Here is a 21,225-nt window from a genome sequence, read left to right as displayed (position 1 = left end):
TAGTTCCTATAAGTAATACTTTTCAGAAATTTATGAGCTAGTGCCAGATTATTTGTACAAAATGCTAAGAATACAACTGTGAACACAGACATGGTTTTCTGCTCTCGCTGAGCTCACAGACAAGGAAATCGGCGATTATAATATTGTGTGAAAGAATGCTATGATAGAGAGATGACGCACAGGGCACTTCTTGAGTGGGTCGGAATGACGCCTAATGTGGGCCTGGAGAACAGAGACCTTAAGGAAGTGAAATCTAAGCTAAGATCTGAAGAGTAAATAGTTTGGCCACACAATTTTCAGAAGAGAAGTGAGAAGTAAAGGAATAATATTCTAGGCAGTTCTCTTTTTACTTAAATGCTTGGGAATTTTTTATAACCATTACTTTATTATGGAAGATTACTGTTTTCAGAGCAACTGGATTTGATTGATTTTGCTTGACACTGTCCCTAAGTTTTCCAAGACTCCTTTAGTCTAGTGTTAAATGGATATGAACAAAAAAAATGTTAGATGGGTTTAATTGCTTTATTTTAAAATGTAGCCGGGACACCTGTCTAGCTCAGTCCACAGAGCATGCGATTTTTGATCACAGGGTTGTAGGCTCGAGTCCCATGTTGGGTGTAGAGATTACTTAAAAATTAAAAAAAAAAAATGTTTACCAAAAAAATAAATAAAATATAGCCAATTATAGAAACCTTTTGGTTATCTTAACATTTATGTATTTCATGATATATGAAATATTTATTTTTAATCAAATTTGATTTAAACATTCAGCCATTTAGAAGAGGTTAATTTGTTACATACTGTTGGCTGCCAGATACCTGGATAATTTGTGGCTGATTAAGCCAGAAGATACGGTACCTGCCTTTAGTAGCTTTCCATCCATTGACTGACATAAAGCAACAGCACACTAAATATTAAATCCTAATGCATAAGTCAGTAAGCAAAATTTTAAGTAAAACAGGTGGTAAAGTTTTTGCCTTTAAAGCAGAGAGATTTTACTGTGGGTTGGCAATCTCTGGGAAGCATTCTCAGAGGAAAGGAGATTTGCTGAGCTTTGAAGGATGTGTGCCATCTGGAGAAGTGAGATTAGTCTCTTTGTTGCAAGTGAGGGGCCTCTAGAGAAAAGGCAAAGGGGTGCAAGAGAAAGCAAGGGGTACATTTGAGATTAAGAACCTTCAAATAAAGGTTTATATAGCCTCATTGTAGAGGGTATTGGGTGATAATCGTGTTGACCATGATTTCTGATTTGAAATTCCAGTCATGTCATTTAATAGACTGAGTGTTCTGATCATTGGTGGAGGCCAGATTATGGAGGAATGTGAATGACAGACAAAGCTTCTCCTTTATCTACTTTAATTCCTACGCAGTGAGGGAGTTTTGAACACTTGTGACCATGGGAGTGATGACAGGTAGAGAGAATGGTTATAGAAAGAATATTTTTGCCAGGTATTGATTGATTGCCGAGTATTTAGATAAGATTTGTTAAAATGGAGATCTGTAAAATAAGATTTTAAAAAATTTACATAAACCTTGCATACATGTGGCAATCATAACCCATTTGACCTTATTTGTTATTTTTAATTTATTGACCAACAATAAAAAATCATGTAGTATAGCCAAAATAGATCAGGCGTACTACCCAGTATACAGAGGTCTACATGTTATAGTCCCGGCCTTCAAAGAGTGATCTAGTGAGGGGGACCAAACCATGTTTTAATAATTACTGGCCTTGTGATCATGGGCAGGTACCTCAGTTTCTCATCATGAAATGGAAATTATAAATAGTTCCTATTTCATAAGGTTCTCATGAGGATTAAATGAGTTAATACAATTCTTTGCTCACCCTTTCTTCCCTAGTGTCAATGACAGTGCCTGGCATATGGTTAGCACTTGATGAGTATTTGCTTAATGACTGAAAAACAGTATGATAAAATATAATAGAGATAAGTACAGTGAGCTAAAGGAACATATAGGAGGAGCCTCTTACCCAAGCTCTGAAGGGATGTTGGGAGGTTGCACTGAAGGCTTTTTGGAGGACATTGAGACCTGCAGGATGAGTAGGAGTTACCCAGGTGAGCTAGAGAAGCATCCCCAGGCAGAGGTGAGTTGAGTGAGAGGAGTCATGCACAGACTGTATGATTCCATCGATGTGTGCTGCTCTTGATAATGCTGAAAAGCAGAGTGGTGATTGCCTGGAGAGGAAGACAAGGACTGCAAAGGGCATGAGGAATCTTTTGCAATGATGGAAATGTTTGTATCTTGTTTTTTAGTGGTGGTTTCACAGATATCAGATATACAACTGTCATAGTTCAAATTATAGTTTATTGTGTATAAATAATTCCTCAATAAAATTAGTAAGGGATTAAAAAAAAATGGGTGAGAGGCAGTCATATTTAAGTAATGATGTAGAGGAACTAATACAGAGGGAGAGGTTAAAAAACCAGGAAAGAGAGAGGCTAACTTGATGGAGCCAGATCCTGGGCCATGTGAAGCAAACAGCAAGAACATAGGCAAACTGATTTCTCCAAGACAAGTCCTCCAAAAATAGGGCACTTTCACTTTGCATGGGCAGGGTTTCTTCATTCAGGTTCTGTTGACCTTTTGATCCAGTTAATTCTTCACTGTTGGGTTATCCTGTGCATTGTGGGATGTTTATTAGCATCCCAGGCCTCTACCCCAGATGCCAGTACACCCACCGCCCAGCTGTGACAATCCAGAATGTCTCCAGACATTACCCTGGGGAAATGAAGTCACCCTGGTTGAAAACCACTGGTCTAGAGGGCACTGAGGGCACTGAGAAAGCAGGGGTGTTTTTGCCAGTAAATTCTAATCTGATGACTTCCATCTTCTCTGAGGAGGAGAGGAGCTCATTTGATGTCAGAGAGGGAAGAGAGGCGGCAAAGTAGCAAGTTTGAGGAAAAACGAGTAGGTAAAAAGTAGGTTGGCGATGGAATGACAAAATAGCCAGAGAATGTGGAGGGGACAGTTGAAAATGTAGATTTATAAAATTTTTAGTTGTAGATTCACCATTTAACATAATTTTTCTGTCTCCCTTCCCACCTCCTCTAACAATCCTAAAAAGCATTTAGTTATTTGGACTATATATGACCAAAACGTTTAGGCTGATAACTGATTTGTTGTCTGAGGGTGGGGAGTACCGTCAGACCTGTGGCCTGTCACCTTTTAGGGGGCAGAGACAAATGAAAGTTTGCCAATCCCACACTGGGGGCCTCTTGTTCTTAATATGTTGGCTAAACAGAGATTCATGCAGTTCTTAATACCTTCTCATTTATTAATTAAAAGAAGGCTTTATAATGCTCTCGGCAAGTTTGGAATCATTTTAACATGTTCACTGTTGTATATGTAAAGGAGTAAAATAGGCTTAACAACATAGTGTAAAATTTTAAAATTGAAGTAAATTTGTTTGAAACCTTTTCACTAAAATACATCCCATTCCCTACATATTGCATTTAGTTGAGCTGTTTCTCTATTTAGGAAGGTGTTAGAATAATTCATTGCTTGTGAAGGTATATTTAAATATTCTGCCTAAATGGGGGCATTTCTTTAACTTTCTGAAAATTCTATATCTAGAATGGTGAATATTTACGGTAAGGAGGTTATAGCCAGAAAGGTTCAGCATAAATAATGGATTAATCACGAATCCCAAATGGGGACATGTGAAGCAAACAACGCTTAGAAATAAAAAATAACTATGAAAATACAGATAGCCTATTTATCTTGCTGTTCTTCTTATTTTTAGGATGGCCTTGTTAAAGCGGACATGGAGAAATTGACATTTTATGCAGTATCTGCTCCAGAGAAACTGGATCGAATTGGTTCTTACTTAGCAGAGAGGTTGAGCAGGGATGTTGTCAGACATCGTTCTGGGTAAGGAAACTAATTGCTGCTAATACTGTATCTCTGAAAATTCTTCCTAAGCTAAATCATTCTGTACATTGTTTTGTCATCTAGTCATGCAAAGATGATATGTGGAGGATAAAACATTGTAATATTTTACAAGGAAATGTATACCGTATAGATGTTTGCAGCTTTTATTACTTTTCTGATGGTCATGTTTTAAGAATAGACACATGTGAGTTAACAGATGCCTTTAGCCTAAGCATCCGTTAATTTTTGGTATTTTAATATTTCTTTAATGGAAATAGTAGAAATTGACTCCCTTAGTGTATTTATCAGTAGAATGATGAAAAAGAACATTAGGCTTAGGTATTAAGGTCCAGAGAATGTAAGCATGCTGATTTGGACCTGCACTAGCTATATACCTACCTATAAATAAAAATCTGCCATCTTACTCCATTCATTATGCTTGAACAGTAGTAACTTGGATAATTTGGATTATAAGTACTTTTCCATATTCATTTTATGATCCTCATTTCTTAGAGTACTCCATTCTTCAAGTGATACTGGTTTTCCCTACTTCCATATTGTTACCTCTTAGAACATTTTAGTGAGTCTTACGGTTATTGAAACAAAGTTATCTGAAGTCAATTTTAATTTTTAGTATAAGCTTTAAAATCTGATGAATTGTAAGGTTAAATTTATGAGATGTTTCCTTATGATACTCTCTTGTTGCTGGTAATGTTTTTTACACTCATATTTACAAATACAAATAGATTATATTGGAAACTTTAGGCACATTGCTTATAGTAACTCTTTTGGGTCAGATACAAAGATAGATGGTTAGAAGTCTGGAAAATAGAAAATGTCCATGTTTCCAAAGAAAAATATACACAAAGCTAATATTAAAGAAGCTTTGGAAGAGTTTGGAAAGGAGAAGACAATGGGGTGGTAGTACAGTATAGTTTTTGTATACTTCAGCATGAGGGTTATTATATAATCGGAGATCATTAGTGTTTGTGAGAAGTAAGATTTCACTTAGGAACTACTAAATTTGCCTTTCTCTGTTCTGTGCATTTACATTTAATTATTCCAATGAAAAAGCACCTAAGAGAATTTGGAGAGCTAGAAATGCTTTGACATTATTTTTCTCTTACACTTAGGTATGTTTTAATTGCTATGGAGGCGTTGGACCAGCTTCTTATGGCTTGCCATTCTCAAAGCATCAAGCCATTTGTAGAAAGCTTTCTTCATATGGTAGCAAAGCTGCTAGAATCAGGAGAACCAAAGCTTCAAGTTCTTGGAACAAATTCTGTGAGTAAAACTGTTCTCTAACTTTCAGGTTAATTAGCGTATCTAGACTTGATATCTTCTTAGAATGTTTTTACCCAATAAAAACAAATGCTTTGTTCAGGGCATGTGGACAGACAACGCAGATGTAGGTGATTAGAACACTCTCGGGGTGCCTGGCTCATTCAGTCAGCAAAGCATGCAGCTGGATCTTGAGGTTGTGCGTTTGAGCCCCACTTGGGGTATAGAGATTATTTAAAAATAAAATCTTAAAAAAAAAAAAAGAACACTGTCTCTAGCTTTTTCTGTTGCTTCTTGTGAAATCTGTGATACTAACCATTCATAAGGAGCATCGGAAAATCTGTTGGCCATTAAGTAAGTTCTTCATACTCAGAGGCAATAGGAGCTCCTTCTGTAAACGATCACTTGGTCTGTATTCTTACTTGTGACTTTCAATAAGTGAAAAGAGAATAAAGTTTCTCCTTCTAAGAATTTTCCAGAACATTTAACATTTTAATGGTCATTTAAAACATTTCTGATTTATTTCAAAGTAATATGCTTTTTGTAGTGCATTTGGAAAATCAAGAAAACATGGAAGAGTAAACAAGACATCTGTAATTGCAATATCCAGAAGTAATCTTTTAATATTTTTCTTTTTTTAATATATATTGGAAAGTGAGGAACATATTTTAGGTAGACTTTTGTGTGTGTGTTTTTTCCATTTACATTTTTGAGCATTTCCTGATACAATTTAAGGTTTATTTACTTATTTATTTATTTTTTGCAACGGAATGTGAGTTTTAATTTTTTCTCTGGGATTCTGGAAGATTCAATTCTTCATGATTTCACAATATCTCTGTCTTGTTTGTTTGTTTGTTTTTTCACAAACTGATGCTTTCAAAAGACATACTGTTACCTGGGCTGTTTTACTTTTCATGTCTTTTTTTTTTTTTTTTTTATGTTCAGTTAGCCAACATATAGTACATCATTAGTTTTTGACAGGGCACCTGGGTGGCTCAGTTGGTTAAGATTTATTTTTATGAAAAATAGAGATACTTGGTTTAATATTTTCTGAAACTTCACATGGTCAGTGCGTAGTATGGGAATCGTGACAATTGGAGTCAAATCCCTGCACTCTTACGCCAGTTCCACCACTTACTGTCACTTGGGACAAATGATTTCACCTCTTGAATTTCAGGGTTCCTATCTGTAAACTGGGGATAATGATACAGGGCCATTGGGCTGATTAAATTGTGTGAAAACACTTAGCACAGTGTATGGCACACGATAGGTAACGAGTGTCAGTCTAATCTCAACCAAGTGTAGTATTTGTGGCCCTTTTCTAGGTAATATGAGTCATATAAAATTATCATTTAAAACTGAGGATTTAGCTCTGGCAGAATTAATTTAAATTGTTTTGGTATCGTAATTTCATTTTCTCACATTTATTTTATCCTTAGTTTTCAGGAAAGTATTGGTAAATTTGGTTGAATAATTCTTTTGGTTATAGTCTTTCAAGCCATCAGTCTGTATCCTGGCAGGTGTTTCTATATATTTAAATTTGCATGTAAAGTAACAGTATGCCATTAGGCTGTACCAGAAGTAACACGTCACTGAGTGAACGGAGAGCTAATGAGAAAGACATAATAAGGAGCCTTAGGGCCAGGTCTGTGACACAGGTGGGGTATTTAAACTTCCCAAATGCATACATATTTCTCTCTTTTTTATATCTAGAAAGGAGATAGAATATATTTTACCATCTCAGTATTTTTCTTCTCTATTGAGTGTATATTTCCTTCCATTTATGTCTCCTTTCCATGTCCCATCTTATTGGTATAAATATTACCCATTTGTGTGTTAAGTCACAGCTGTCAGAAGATTTGGTGCCCATGATTAAGGAATAAAATTTTCTGCAGGTTTGGGCCTGAGGTTATCATTAAAGTACAGTCAGTGTCTAGGAAATGGAGAAGAGCTTTAGAGTAAGACCTTTCCTTCTAGAGAGTGGGCACACTCAAAAGAAACTGGATTAAAGTGTTAAAGTTAATATTTATAAAGCTATATTTTTGATTTTCTCAAGTTCATTAAAAAATTCCTTTTGTATGTATGTAGTGTTTATGATATTTTATATGTTTCATTTGCTGCTTATTTGGATAGTTCTTGTTAATGTGACAAATAATGGATGAAATGTGTTCCAGACTTTCCAAAAGGTGATAACATGTTTATATATATTTTTTTTAGTTTGTCAAATTTGCAAATATTGAAGAAGATACACCATCCTATCACAGACGTTATGACTTTTTTGTATCTCGCTTCAGTGCCATGTGTCATTCCTGTCATAGTGATCCAGAAATACGAACAGAGTATGTATTATTTTACTCTATGAGTTATTATTATTGTAGGCTCCACACCCAGCATGGAGCCCAACCCAGGGCTTGAACTCATGACCCTGAGATCAAGACCTGTGCTGAGATCAAGAGTCGGGTGCTTAACCGACTGAGCCACCTAGACGCCCCTACTCTATGACTTAAGAGTCATAGAGCGGTTTATTGATGAGTACTGTGTTTTGATTACCATAATACATAATATGGTATATTACATAACAATTACCAAAGGAAATGGGAAAATACACACTTTTTTCCTGAAATATGTCTTTCTATTGCTTTAGAAGGACTGGCTGAAGTAGCCAAACTGAGACTGGTTTCTCAACTTAGACTAAAATTCCTAGTCTTTACTGTAACCTGGAATGCCCCTTTCTGCTCCCTCTGCCCCAGTGTCAGATTCTGTGGGCCTATCATTTCTTGTTCTTTTTGCTCTTTCCAGCCACATGGTGTCCTTGCTGTTCTTGAACACATCAGGCACAGTTCTTCAAGGCCTGTGGACTAAGTGATTTCTGCCTAGAATGATTCCCCGGATATGCACAGGGCTTTTTGCCTCACCTTGTTCAGCTCTCTGCTTACATGTCACCTTCTCAGGAGTCCTCCACTGATCACCTTTTATTTATTGAATATCAGCCTCTCATCCCATCCCCAGTTACTCTTTTATCTTCTTCTCATCTCTGTTTCTTGTTCCTCTATGGAATATGAACTCCAGGAGGACAACGTCCTTGTTTTGAGGACTGGTGTATCACTAGTACTTTGAATAGTGCTGAGCACATAGTAGGCTCTCAGTAAGTACTTTTAAGTACTTTTATGAATACATACATAAGTTGAATGAATGAAAGAATATTACTGAATCATTGTCAGTCTGAGTTTATCATAACAACTGGGGTATTTTTAAACATTTCTTCTGGATACTTCCTAGTAATCTGGAATCAAATACTTACCTGCAAACACAGTCTATAGGTTGATATTTATGCGGAAATGAGAAGCTTTAAAGTTAAGAATTGACATCAAAATGAATCTGGTAAATAAGAAGTAGTTTGAATTTTACGATACTACAACTAAAAAGAAAGAAACTAACTTGAGTTCAGGGAGTTATTGTAGGCAGTTTAAAGTCAAGATTTAGCATGTTTGTAATTTTTAGTTTTCTTTTAAAATAAGGGAATACGCAGAAATATAAGTAGCTTTTAGTGTGCAAGCTACAGTGTAGCTTGGTTTATAAAAACCAAAACAAATGTAAAAGGTTATTTTAACATGGAGGAAGAAAGCTGAGAAGTGATTTACTAGTTGTTTTCAGATACAAACACACTGTCTGACACGCCATAGGTGTAGTTTTTCCTCAGCTTAGTATTGGCCATTTAGAGTTATGCTGTCACTCCTTTATTATGAGTGTAGAGCCTTAGAATGGTGGAGATAACTATAACTGTCTTGCTTAATTTCCTCTTTTTTCCAGTTTAAAATCTTTTTTTTTTTTCTCCCTAAAGAACATTTAAAAAATGTTTTATAAAATTTGTCCCTCTTCTGGGGCCCCTGGGTAGCTTAGTTGGTTGAGTGTCTGACTCTTGATTTTGGCACGGGTTGTGATCTCGGGGTCCTGGGATTGGCCACATGGGGCTCTGTGCTCAGCAGGGAGTCTGCTTGCGGTTCTCCCTCTGAGACTCTGCCCTTCTTCAGGCTTGCACGCACGCGTGTGTGCTCTCTCTCAAATGAATCTTAAAAAAATTGTCCCTGTCCTCAAAGGCTGATGTTAACTTACTAATGGGGCAAAAAGGTATAAAGATTACCTAAAGAAAGTATAGTTTTTTTTTAAAGATTTTGACAATTTTATTTTCTTTTAAAATATGGTAAATATGCAGAATGTAGTATTTCTTTAATATTATAAGGATTAGTAAACTATACAGACATTTCTCAAATTTTGGTTGAAGTGAGTTTCACATATAAACCCGTGTAGGTGAAAAGTGTTTGTGACATCCTAGTATTTATGAAAGGATACATTAAGAAGCTCAAAATTTAGGGGAACCTGGGTGGCTTAGTCGGTTAAGTGGCCAACTCTTGATTTTGGCCCAGGTCATGATCTCAGGGTCCTGGGGTTGAGCCCTCCATCGGACTCCAAGCTCAGTGGGGAGTCTGCTTGGGGATTGTCCACCTCCCCCAAATAAATAAATAAACCTTTAAAAAAAAAAAATTCAAAAATTATTAAGTGTCTTATTTTTAGGTATGTACTGCCCCCTAGTGAAAGATCTTGTCTTTTGAACATATTTTTACCTAACATTTTTCACTAATATTTATAAGAAGAAACTTGAAATTTTCTAAATACAAATGAAAAGCCTTATGGATCTTTTTCCTAATTCTGGGTCTTTCCAGAATTATATATTTGAAATTCCAAAATGACATTTTGTTTGAATCACTGTGAAACAAATGAGTAAGCCAAAACGCTTTTAAGATTTAGGATTTGATTTTTTTTTTTTCCTGCTTTGTTTTAAGTGAAAGTCCTTTTGGTTTTCTTCAGGCATATTAATACTCCTTTTTAGGTTCTAACTTAGTTACTTATCATTCCCTTTATTCTTAGCAAAACTGTATCAAATAGAATTCAGGGCGCTAGGAAATGGGGCTGAAAACTTAAGATTTTCTTAACATATTTGCCCAGAAATGGTTCCCGCCTGTAAAGTACTACATCATAATCTAAGCTCTAATTTCCTAAGCAACCTTCAGTTACGGTAGCAATCATCATCAGCATAATAATGATTAACAATAGCAGGAGCAGCTAACACTGAGTAATTGTGTGCCAATTTATTTAACATCTTACTGGGTAAACACTGTAATTGAATTAGCTCATTAACTCATTTAGATCCCTACAACATTCCTATGCTTTAGTCAAGACAAGTTCTATTTTACTGATGAAGAAACTGTAAAATTCCTTTAAGGGCATGGGTAGAATATATTGGTTAGGCCAGATCTAGATCTGAATCGGATGCAGGTGTTGATCTGTAGTGGCTGTAGATCGTTCCCCCTTCTTGCAGCATCTTGTCCGTGTGCTCTTTGCCACCTTGTGCTCGGTCCTCTCATCACCCAGGGAGTAACGGCACGCACACAAAGCAGACACCATTATAGTAATACCAGTCTTGCCCACTTGTGATAGCTCTACAAGAGTCTCTTGAGACTTTGTTTTAGAAAGCGAAATTTATAGACACAGCTTTGAAATAGGCAAAATCTGTCTTTGTGTTTCCTGTTCACTTTCTTATCTGTTCAGTATCCTCTTACCCTTTTCTCCATCTGCCATTCCTCAGTGCCTGTGTTATGTCCTCATGGGTTTGTAAAGCATAGTCACCCCCTTCCCCATATCTTTCATTCTTCAAAACCTGTAACTTTCAGAAGACTTGGCTGGGTAAGCTAAACAAACCTCTACTGGTGAATATTTCCGGTAGAAGCAAAAAAAGAAGTAAATAACAATCAAATTGGGCCAGAAGGAAGTTGTTTGGGGACAAATGGGTGACCAGGTTAGCTCTGCTTGTGAGATTCTTCCTCCCCGGCTTTTATATGCTGTTTTCTAATCATATTTCTTCTCATTCTTGAACATACAGACTTTTTTAAAAAAAGAAGAGTGCAGAAGAGCGAATAGCTTGAGGAAGTTGTGGGTTGTGATGGGACAATAGGGCAAGAGAGGTTCTCTCCCTATGTGGATAGGTTTTCAGTCACACATATACATGATGTGTACATATGTTCGTATACATGGGTGTGTATGTTTAAAAATGGCTGAGGTTATCTGTGCTCCCATTTTGGTAGTTCTCCTTTGTCACAATACCTTTATGGGAACCAGCTTAGTCTTCCATCTATGTGGACTGTGGGAAGTGAGAGGTCCTTGGGGGAGAAACAGTGAAAAAGTCTGAGGAAGCACTGAAGGGTGTTCAAGAAGAGTGAAATTCTTTTTTCACTCAGCTTCTGAGACTTCTAGGCAAGAAATGGAGACTCTAGTTCATAACAGTTGGAACTATTATCATCCCCTTAGGAAAACCTAATGCTTTTGATTAAATTCTTTTTTATTGAAAAATAATGCATAGACTTGATATTATTATACTTTACAGTCTCTTTAAACTTTAAATGCTGATTTTAAAAGATGGTATTCAGAGTAAATCTTGGGGCACCTGGCTGGCTCAGTCAGTAGAGCATGCAACTCTTGATCTTGGGGTCTGAGGTTGAGCCCTGCATCAGGGGGGTAGCGATTACATTAAAATCTAAAAAACAAAAACATAAAGTAAATCTCTTTTGGAACTGCCATACCTCTATCTTAGATTTTTGAGATTCTAATTTCTTAGACTTGTTGTGTTATTTTCATTTTGTTGATTGAGATAATAATATTCACTTGGCATCCATTCTCTTAGCTAAACAGGCAGACTTGTTTATATAACCTTTTTCATGACTCAGTTTTTTCTTTTTTATAGAATCCGAATTGCTGGAATCAGGGGTATTCAAGGAGTGGTTCGCAAAACAGTTAATGATGAACTTCGGGCTACCATTTGGGAACCCCAGCATATGGATAAAATTGTTCCATCCCTGTTGTTTAACATGCAAAAGATAGAAGAGGTTGACAGGTATGGAATAAAGATACTAGGGTTGAGGGTGTGTTACTTTTGTATATATGTATGTGTGCTTGCTTGACAGGATAAGCAAGTTTTGTCCTTAGTGTTATATAAATAGTGGTCTCGTAAACTTGAGTGAGTTTAAATATGTGCCCTTTCTGAAAAAATTATTCATCTTTAGGCTTAGTAGACCACAGATTCTTACTCATACATTTAGGGTTTTATTTCTTTTAGAATAAATGTACACTTGCTGCTTGTTACTGAGCATCCAAATTGCTGTTTGAATTAATACTGAAAGTTGCAAGTGTGAGAAACAGAAATTACAGCTGAACATATGTTATTCTTTAGAGATCCAGGATGCTTTTTCTTAGGCAGTTAGAACTAACCAAAATAATAATGATAATTGCTATTCACTTTTTTAAACAAAAGGTTAGACTGTGTTTGTTTCTTATTCTTAGGTATTTTGGAAGAAAAGAAGAACGTTTTAACATTTCTGCAGAGTCACGTCTGTTCTGTTAGCTGTTAGAACTGGTGTTAGAGTTCTTGCGTGCAGCTTTCTTCATTTCCCTTTTTGTTCCCAGTCGCACAGGTCCTCCTCCTTCCCCTTCTGCCGCTGACAAAGAAGAGAACCCCGCTGTGCTGGCCGAAAACTGTTTCAGAGAACTGCTGGGTCGAGCGACTTTTGGGAACATGAATAATGCTGTCAGACCAGTTTTTGCGTAAGGAGTTGGTATTTTCCTGGTTATTTGTGACTGTGCTGTATTGATGCTGTGTTCATTTCCTTACAGAGGGCGCTTTTTGCTGGCATGAGTGTGTTATTAGTAGAACGGGTAGCATTGTGGGCAGAGTATAGGAGTGAGTCCGACATCCTGTGTTTGAGCACTTTTCAACCACTGCACCAGCTTTTTCCCCTTAAAAATGAAATACAGTCTGGTGCATGATATCCTGTGCATCATTTATCGTGAATTTCTACTCTCAGACCTTGAAATGTGTATGCACAATAAAATATTAAACAGTGCCCAAGTGTGATGTGTATCATTTTAGTAAGTTCTGTGGTCATTTCCTCGTAGTCCCTGGCTTCTCTTTCTTGGCTTGCTTTCTCCTGTGGTTGGACTGCCTTGGTGCACGTTCACTTCTCTAAATTTCACCTTACATCTGTGACTGGTCAGAGCAGGAATATTTAATATCTCATTGTACATCTGGTCTCCCCTCAGGGAAAATACATTTGTGAACTTTGAGTTTCTCCGCAGAGATATTCTCTCTTAAGCCTTGTTGTCAAGCTTTTGTGTTCTAACTCAATCATCAGGTGATAGATCTACTGTATAATATTCTGTGTAATTTCTGGCCATTTTTACTAGTTTTTGTTAATCATTTGCCTCATCCTTTTCCCTTCCCTACTGTAATAATGTCTTTATAGTGCATATAAAGTAGTCTATATCCCAGAATTCTTTATTTAAGGCAAATATTTGGGTTCATAGTTGAGCTTTAGTTAATATGAGTCTATAAGCCACAAAATTATATTAAAAATCAGAGAATCATTAGGTTTCCAAAGGGATCCATGATTCCCCCCCATTCCCCCTCCCCCCAAAAATTGAGATCTACTGTTTAATGACTGTGGGCTTATTGATATGTTAGTAAGGAAATAAACAAAATTATGTAAGATATAACTAAAGGCAGATGTATTGTTCAGTGTCCAGACCTGCTGATTTAATATCTCAGAATTCCTGTTTTTATCTTAATATTCTTATTAACTGGGAGGTAATCTATAAGGCCTTAAAAATCTAGAGAGCGATCCTGGAAGAAAGAAGCTACTAAATTAACTCTACTTGAGTTGGGTAACCTGAAGTGGGCTGTTTTTTACTATGTAGAACTTAATGGACTTAAATCTTGATCATGTGTTAGTTGTTAATTAAACATTTAATTATATGTTAGCTATTTAATGAGCTAATTAAATATTAAATACCCTCTCTATGTAAGATATTTTGGAGAATATATACATGAATAAAACTGTCCTAGTCCTCAGCAAACTTTTGATGGATAATTGACATGCACGGTAGTTATTATACAATATATAGGTTATGAGAAAAGGCCAAAAGAGCTATAGCAGTTCAAAACAAAGAATTGAAGTCGAATTTGGGATATTGGGGTGATCTTTTTTGAGAGTTAGGTGGATAAGTAGATTTTAGCTGGTCGAGATGCGTGAGCAGAGGCAGAGAAGTGTGGACTTTGAGAAGCAGAGATTAGCTGACACCATTGGCTGGAGTGTCAGAATTAAAGGGCTGGTGTAAGATGAGAGAAAGGTGTAGTTCAAGCCACACCATAGAGAGCTTACAGTTTTATATTTAAATCTGTAAGGAATTGGTGATCTTAGCTCAAAGCTATGAAATGGTCAGAACTGCCCTTTGAGAAAGTTAATCAGATGAGGTCTGAGGAGGGGTTTGAGCCAGGGCCAGTATGTTAGGAGGTTACTATATAATAAAATTCTCGACAAAAAGGTGCAAGAACCAGAAGTAACTGCTACCATGCTTGAAGAGGTAAATAAAGTTCAATTTTCTGCTTCTTCAGCAAAGTGGATTTGGAACTTTGTAGAAGAGTATTGGTACAATTTAATTTAAGGGGATTTTATAGCTTCTTTTAGTGCTAAACGACTTACTTTAGGAGGTTTTACTTTAGTTTAAACCTGCAGTTTCCTTTGTTTTTTTTTTTTTTTAGGAAAACATTATTTATGTACTATTCTTAAATACTGAAAAATGTTTCCTGTTGTGTTCACTGTTTATTAAAAATGTGATATTCAAAATTTCTACTAAATCATTTATTTTCTTTACTAGATGAAATAATGATTGAAATAACAAACCTACTTTAGTGTCGAACTAAAGCATTTTTTGCAAGTAATTTCCCAAGGCAATTTTTCCTACTTAAGAGCTACTTTTTTCATTAACTAGAAATAAAATGCTTTTGTTAGGAGACGAATCCTTCTTACTACAGGAAGACTTCTGTGAGATACTAATTTTGCAAAGTATGCTACACTGTTTTCATTTTTATTTTTACTTAAAAAAATTAATATGTCATTGAAAAGACTATTCTTACTGCATACTTTTTTATATACCATAAAACGTTAATTTAGCATTGAAAGAAAAAATTATTAGCATGAAGGCAAATGTGATTTTAATAATACATTTCCTATGTAAAATAGTTTTGCTTTTTCTTTCTACTTTCTTTTCTTCTCTTTTCTTTTTTTTTTCTTAAGTAGGCTCCATGCCCATCGTGGAGCCTACTTAGGGCCTGAACTCATAACCCTGGCATCAAGACCTGAGTTGAGATCAAGAGTTAGATGCTCAACTGACTGAGCCACCCAGGTGTCCCTATGGCAATTTTTATATGCAGAGATTTTTAACTCTTATATAGTTGAAGGTATTTCTTTTTAGATTATTAGGATTAGCATTGTCTATTTCATGTTTTACAAATTATGGTTCTGATTTTTTTAACCGGAATATGTTCAGGTCAAGATTTTAATTTTTGGGAAATTTAATAGATTAGGTTTAAAGTACCATACATTTAGTTAGAGATGTGTCTTAGTAAGGTATGGTCACTCAGTTATCACAATTCCTTTTTGAATGTTTTGAACCTAGAAAATTTAGTCTGACTTTTTAGAGCAGACGTAACATCAGTGTTCGTTGAATACTGGGGCAAAAATTGGGGGTGCCAGAGTAGCAGGGAAAAAGAGAGAAAGATTGAGATTAAAGTTGATGTTGTACATTGTCAGACACTGTGCTTGGTGATTTTGCTAGCTTTATCCCATTCAGTCTGCACAGTACAGTTACCCCGTACGGGGAAGGTACTCTCACTCCTGGTTTACAAATGAAAGGCTATGGCCCATAGTTCTAAACTTTGAAGTTCTTTGCATTGATTGATTCTGGACCTGTAAAGATTTCATAAGGAAACTTTTATACCTAAGCTACTCCTCAACACTTATAAAATCCTGTTGAAATTAAAATTTGACATTTGAGACAAAATTAGACATTTGGATGTAGAATGTTAACAGCTGTGATAAAAGATAAAAGCTCTTCATGTTTCTTAAAGTTTCTACCACAGTCAACAGAGTGAACTGTTATGTTTGACCTTTGGTTGTCTAGGAGTAGCTTAAAGTAAGAAACTGGAAAGTTTTTTTGAAGTCACATGTTTTATAAATTATTGAAAATTTTGCTTGTCCTTATGCAGTGTCTCCATGATTTTGCATATTTTATAAAAATAAGGCATTTTCTTTTTTCTCAAAGTCTGAGTGAAATTGTTTTTCTACTGAAAGGAATAGTAAGGTGAAAAAAAAATTTTTTAAGATTTTATTTTTATTTATTTGCCAGAGAAAGGGAGAGATTGAGAGAGAGAGAGTGAGCACAAGCAGGGGGAGTGGCAGGCAGAGGGAGAAGCAGGCTCTCCGCTGAGCAAAGAGCCCAAAGTGGGACTCTATCTCAGGACCCTGGGATTATGACCTGAGCTGAAGGCAGACGCTTAAGGGGTGAAAATTTTATTCTCCATCTGACCCCTAAGTCTGACTGTGCTTAAATAGATCCCCCACTAGCGTCCATACCATAGAATTAAAATAATTTTTTGTTTGAACTGTATATATTTTGCACCAGTTCTGTTTTTAGAAGTGATTAAGTTATTTTATTTTTTTTTGCTTTCAGAGATCTCACCCAGTTGACTTTGTCGCTCTACTTTTTCTTCCTTGTTGTGCATCAGTGACCCCTCAAAGTGAAACTCCCCACCTGTTTTGCAAAGATAGTAGGAGTAGTAAATTGTGTATATAAGTCCAGGGTAGTGGTTTTCAGAAGTTAATTGTACTTATAAATCTCTGGATGTGTAAGATCTTTGGCCCCACGGTTCTTGGGACTGGGGCACCGTAGAGAGCCCTGAAATCTGCTTGTTGTTGTTTTTAACCAAATCCCAAGGTGATTTTGTTGCATGTTGTCTGAGAAACATGATTTGAGAATCCCTGGTCCTATATTTGGAAATTCTTTTCCTCTCCCTTTCCCCTTACTACTAAACTTCTAGAAAAAATAGTATCTAGTTGTTGCCTGGTTTCATTGCAGTCTGGCTGCTACTCATGCCAGTGGGTGGAGCTCTTCTTGCAAAGGTAACTTACAAAGGTGACAAGCAAAATTACCCTTAACATTGCTTTGCTTTCTCCCCTCCAGCGGCAGGAGTGATGTGTTGCTTCTGTGTCCTAGACAGCCTAAAGCAACACTGTGCGTTTAGTTACAGATTTAAATATATAGAAACACCTGCCAGGACATAGACTAATGGCTTGAAAGGCTATAACCAAAAGAATTTTTCAACCAAACTTGCCAATTCTTTCCTGAAAACTGAACTAAAATAAGGACAAAATAAATGGAGAAAATGAAATTATGATACCAAAACAATTTAAATTCTGCCAGAGCTAAGTCATTGGTTTTAAGTGATAATTTTAAATGACTCATAGAAAAGGGCCACAAATACTACACCTGTGATTGAGATTAAGCTGTCATTCATTACCTGTTCTGTGCCATATACTATGCTAGGTGTTTTTCACATGAGTTCTTGTTTAGTCATTCCAACAGCCCTGTAAGGAATGTGTCATCCCCAGTTTACACAGAGGAACAGTGAAATTCAAGAGGTGAAATCATTTGTCCAAAGTGACAGTTACTAAGTGGCATTTGAGTTCAGGGGTTTGATCCCAATTTTCAGGATTGCCATACCATTTTACCACTGAGCATGGTGTTTGCTGAGGTTTTTTTTATTTTTTAAATAGAAAACTTGGTTTAAGAAAATTCTCTCATTTCTAGTTTGCTGTCAGTTTTTAAAATCACAAACTTTTTTTGCATAATTCTGCTGCTGTGTGTAGTTCTTAGGAATTGTAACATTTTATATAAAATTTCAAGTTTAACATTCCTTTTTTTGGTGTAAAGTTTAATATTTTCTTTTTCTCCTTTAGGAATACAAGGTTGAATTATTTTGTCTTAATGTCTACTTTCGGCTAGTATGTTTTTCAGTTTCACAAATTAGGTATTATTATGTTAGTCAGTGTTTGTGTGTATTTTAACGTGTATGTTGTTGAGTTCCGTTGCTCAGCTGTCCTTTTTGCCTTTCTGTTCTTTATTCTGGAATCATTTTTTTATTTCTTTCTTCCTGAAATAAGTGCTCCAGAAATTGCTTTATCGCACGTCTTTATTTTATCCACATTGAAAGTTTTGCTCAGTATATAATACTAAGCTGAATTAATACAGCAGTACCCTGAGGGTATTATTCTGTTCTTTTCTGCCTTCTGTTGTTGCTGTTGGTGAGTTACCTGTGAATCTAGTTCTGTTTCCTTTAGAGGTGAGCTGTTGTTCCTCTTGGACTCCTGTTAACCATCTCTTTATCTTGATGGGATTTCTAAACCTGAGGATTAGGGTTTTGGTCTTTGGTTGGTTGTTTTTAATTAGAAAAATTCTCAGTCATTGGCTCCTCAAATGGAGCTCGCTCTCATTTGATCTTTGTTCTTCTGAAACCCTTGCTAAAGGTGTTTTCGGTCTTCTCCCTTTTTACTTCATGGCTCTTAAGCTCTCTAACACATTGTTCATTCCTTTGCTTCTCTGTGCTACATTCTAGGATACAATTTTACATATTGTTAAGGGTTCTAGAGGAAGAAAGTGGAATAAAAAAAGGAGTTCTTAAAGTGATTTTCTTGTTAATTACAGGCATTTAGACCATCACAAACTATGGGATCCCAATGAATTTGCAGTTCACTGCTTTAAAATTATAATGTATTCCATTCAGGTAAGGATTGGTTAAGTATTCATCATATTTATATAACTAAGTTTGGTTCTGTATTGATAAACATGTCATCAGAGATATGGAGAACTCTGTAAGATACACAGCATGTTCTTAATTTTGTTTTTTGTCTCATTTTTATTTACCACTTATTTTCTTATTTGCCAAGATGAAAAGTTATTTAATAAAAAGAAGTAAAGGATTTCATGATGATGCTATTTATTGTTCATTTATTTGAATATTTTTATTGTGTATTTATATTATATTTATATTTCACTGATAAGCTAGTATTGGAATTGAAATTTATTACAGCAGCATATAACTGATAATAACTAGCGTTTATTGAGTTTTTACTATGAAACACTACATGTATTAACTCCTCTCACCTGTAATAGAATCTCAGGATGAGAAACTGTACTGCAGAGGACCACACACACCTTGGTTCTCCTCGAAATCTGAACAGACCCAGGTAGCTCTTAATTCAAGTGGGATTTTAAGTCCCCCCCCCCTTTTTTTTTAAACAAAGTCTACATTTTTTTATGCCCTAAAAAGTCATCATTAATTCAAAGGAGATAAGGTAGAGTAAGAAAGAAACCTGGCTTTTACTGTAGGTCATACTAGGATTCACATCCTAGATGTGCTGTTTACTGGTTGTGTGAACTTGGGCAAATTATTCAGTCCTGCTGAGTTCTAGTTTTCTCATTTCTGAAAAGAAAACTTTAATGCATGCATTGAATGGTTCATTTATATTTTAAAATAGAAGTACCATTTTATCAAGTGCTGAATGTACTGTGTACTGTGCACATAACCTGTTTGCTTTCTTGCTTTTAAGTCTCCTCATTTTATATAGTAGATATTGTTATTATTCTTTTACAGATCAGAAAACTGATCTTTAGAGAGGTCAGGTACCTCACTGAAGGGCACACAGGTAGAAAATGAAGTCAGGATTTAAATTTTGGTCATTCTGTTCCACAAATTTTGGGGGTAAATCAACCAGTAAGTTAAAGTTATTTGTGTACCATAATGTGGGTTTTAGATAAGTAGTAGTTATTATAAAGCTGGTTTGGATGTGGTAGGATAATATAAAAAATGCAATGACTGGATATATTGTAAAATGATTACTGTAGTAGTTTACTCAAGATCCATCTTCTCACATAGTTACAAGGCTTTTTTCCTTCTTATGAGAACTTTTAAGTTCTTTTAATTTAATTTTAATTTAGTAGGTAAGAGGTTGATCTGGCAATCTGTGGGCATAATTAAGGCTGTTCTCCTGGTCTTTTGTAGCCTTGTCTTTCTTCATTGCCTTCCTCATTCAGATTTTGTTACTAAATGAAATTGCTTTTTTGCACAAAGTAAATTAATAAAGTAAATAAAGTCAAAGAAACTTAAGGAATCAATAAATACTTGCTGATTAAAAGTTAAGAAACTGCTGGTCCACCGTATTTCTTTGCAAATAGCTTTAAGTACAGCATGTTTTATGAAGTCCATTGATCAAAAGTTTAATGGTAGTACCCAGCAGAATGGGAATTTCTGTTTGATAAGACTATCCTGATACAATTAAAACTTCTGATAAATTTGTTTTAATTGCTATTTACCATAAAATTGTTTATGGGAATCATTCTGAGGTAACATTTTTTCCTCTCTGCAAAACATCAGCTAGCCTTACCAGTATTTATATCCGTAAGGGTTACATAGACATAGTTTCAGATAGTTTCAAATATAATAGGGCATTTATGGTAAAGGGAAAATATTTAAAGCTTACCTTTTGTGCTAAATTGATTTGTTGAAGGTAATAGGTGTTGTATTTAAGATCTGGGCTCTGAAGTTGGTCTAGGATTCACAGCTAGACCCTCCCTTAGAATTTTTGTATGACTTTGGGCAAGTTACTTAAAAACCTGCCTCATTTGCACTGTGAAGTGCACAGTGTGATTGAGTTAGGCTACTTCCGGGAACTGTTGGTGTGGATAAAATGTGATAATACATATACAGTGCGTAGAACAGTGCCTGGCACCTGCTTATGAATCAAATGTCTTTTGTTGTCATTTTGTTATGTTTAATTTTGTAGTAACATATTATCCGAGGAGTCACCAATTAAAGAGTAAGTAATAATGGCTAGATTGAGCACGTTTCCTGTGGTAGACACAATTTTAGATTCTTTACACAAATGAACTCATTTAAGTGCCATAACAATCCTACAAGATAACTTTTTATTTTATAAATATTGTAGATGAGGAAAACTGAGGTACAGAAAGGTTAAGCAGCCATCTCTTTAGCTGTATACTATTACACTATTAAATGATGGAGTCCGAATTTGAATTTGGGCAAATCTGACTCTA

The 21,225-nt window shown here is 35.7% G+C and overlaps 1 protein-coding gene across 2 annotated transcripts in view; it reads left to right on the top strand.

Annotated features, from left to right (window-relative positions):
* EFR3A (EFR3 homolog A) overlaps positions 1 to 21,225 on the top strand; it is a 106,315-nt gene that overhangs the window by 36,494 nt on the left and 48,596 nt on the right. For both annotated transcript variants that reach the window (XM_036066388.2, XM_078071998.1), the window contains exons 3-8: positions 3,761 to 3,888; positions 5,022 to 5,172; positions 7,387 to 7,508; positions 11,966 to 12,115; positions 12,685 to 12,822; positions 18,817 to 18,895. In XM_036066388.2, coding sequence (XP_035922281.1) covers positions 3,761 to 3,888; positions 5,022 to 5,172; positions 7,387 to 7,508; positions 11,966 to 12,115; positions 12,685 to 12,822; positions 18,817 to 18,895 — 768 coding nt within the window. The remainder of the gene's footprint in view (positions 1 to 3,760; positions 3,889 to 5,021; positions 5,173 to 7,386; positions 7,509 to 11,965; positions 12,116 to 12,684; positions 12,823 to 18,816; positions 18,896 to 21,225) is intronic.

The sequence above is a fragment of the Halichoerus grypus genome, chromosome 5, assembly GCF_964656455.1.
Source record: "Halichoerus grypus chromosome 5, mHalGry1.hap1.1, whole genome shotgun sequence".
In the NCBI taxonomy this organism is placed as follows: domain Eukaryota; kingdom Metazoa; phylum Chordata; class Mammalia; order Carnivora; family Phocidae; genus Halichoerus; species Halichoerus grypus.
Note: the sequence above shows the minus strand (reverse complement) of the source record. Positions and strands in the feature narration are given on the sequence as shown.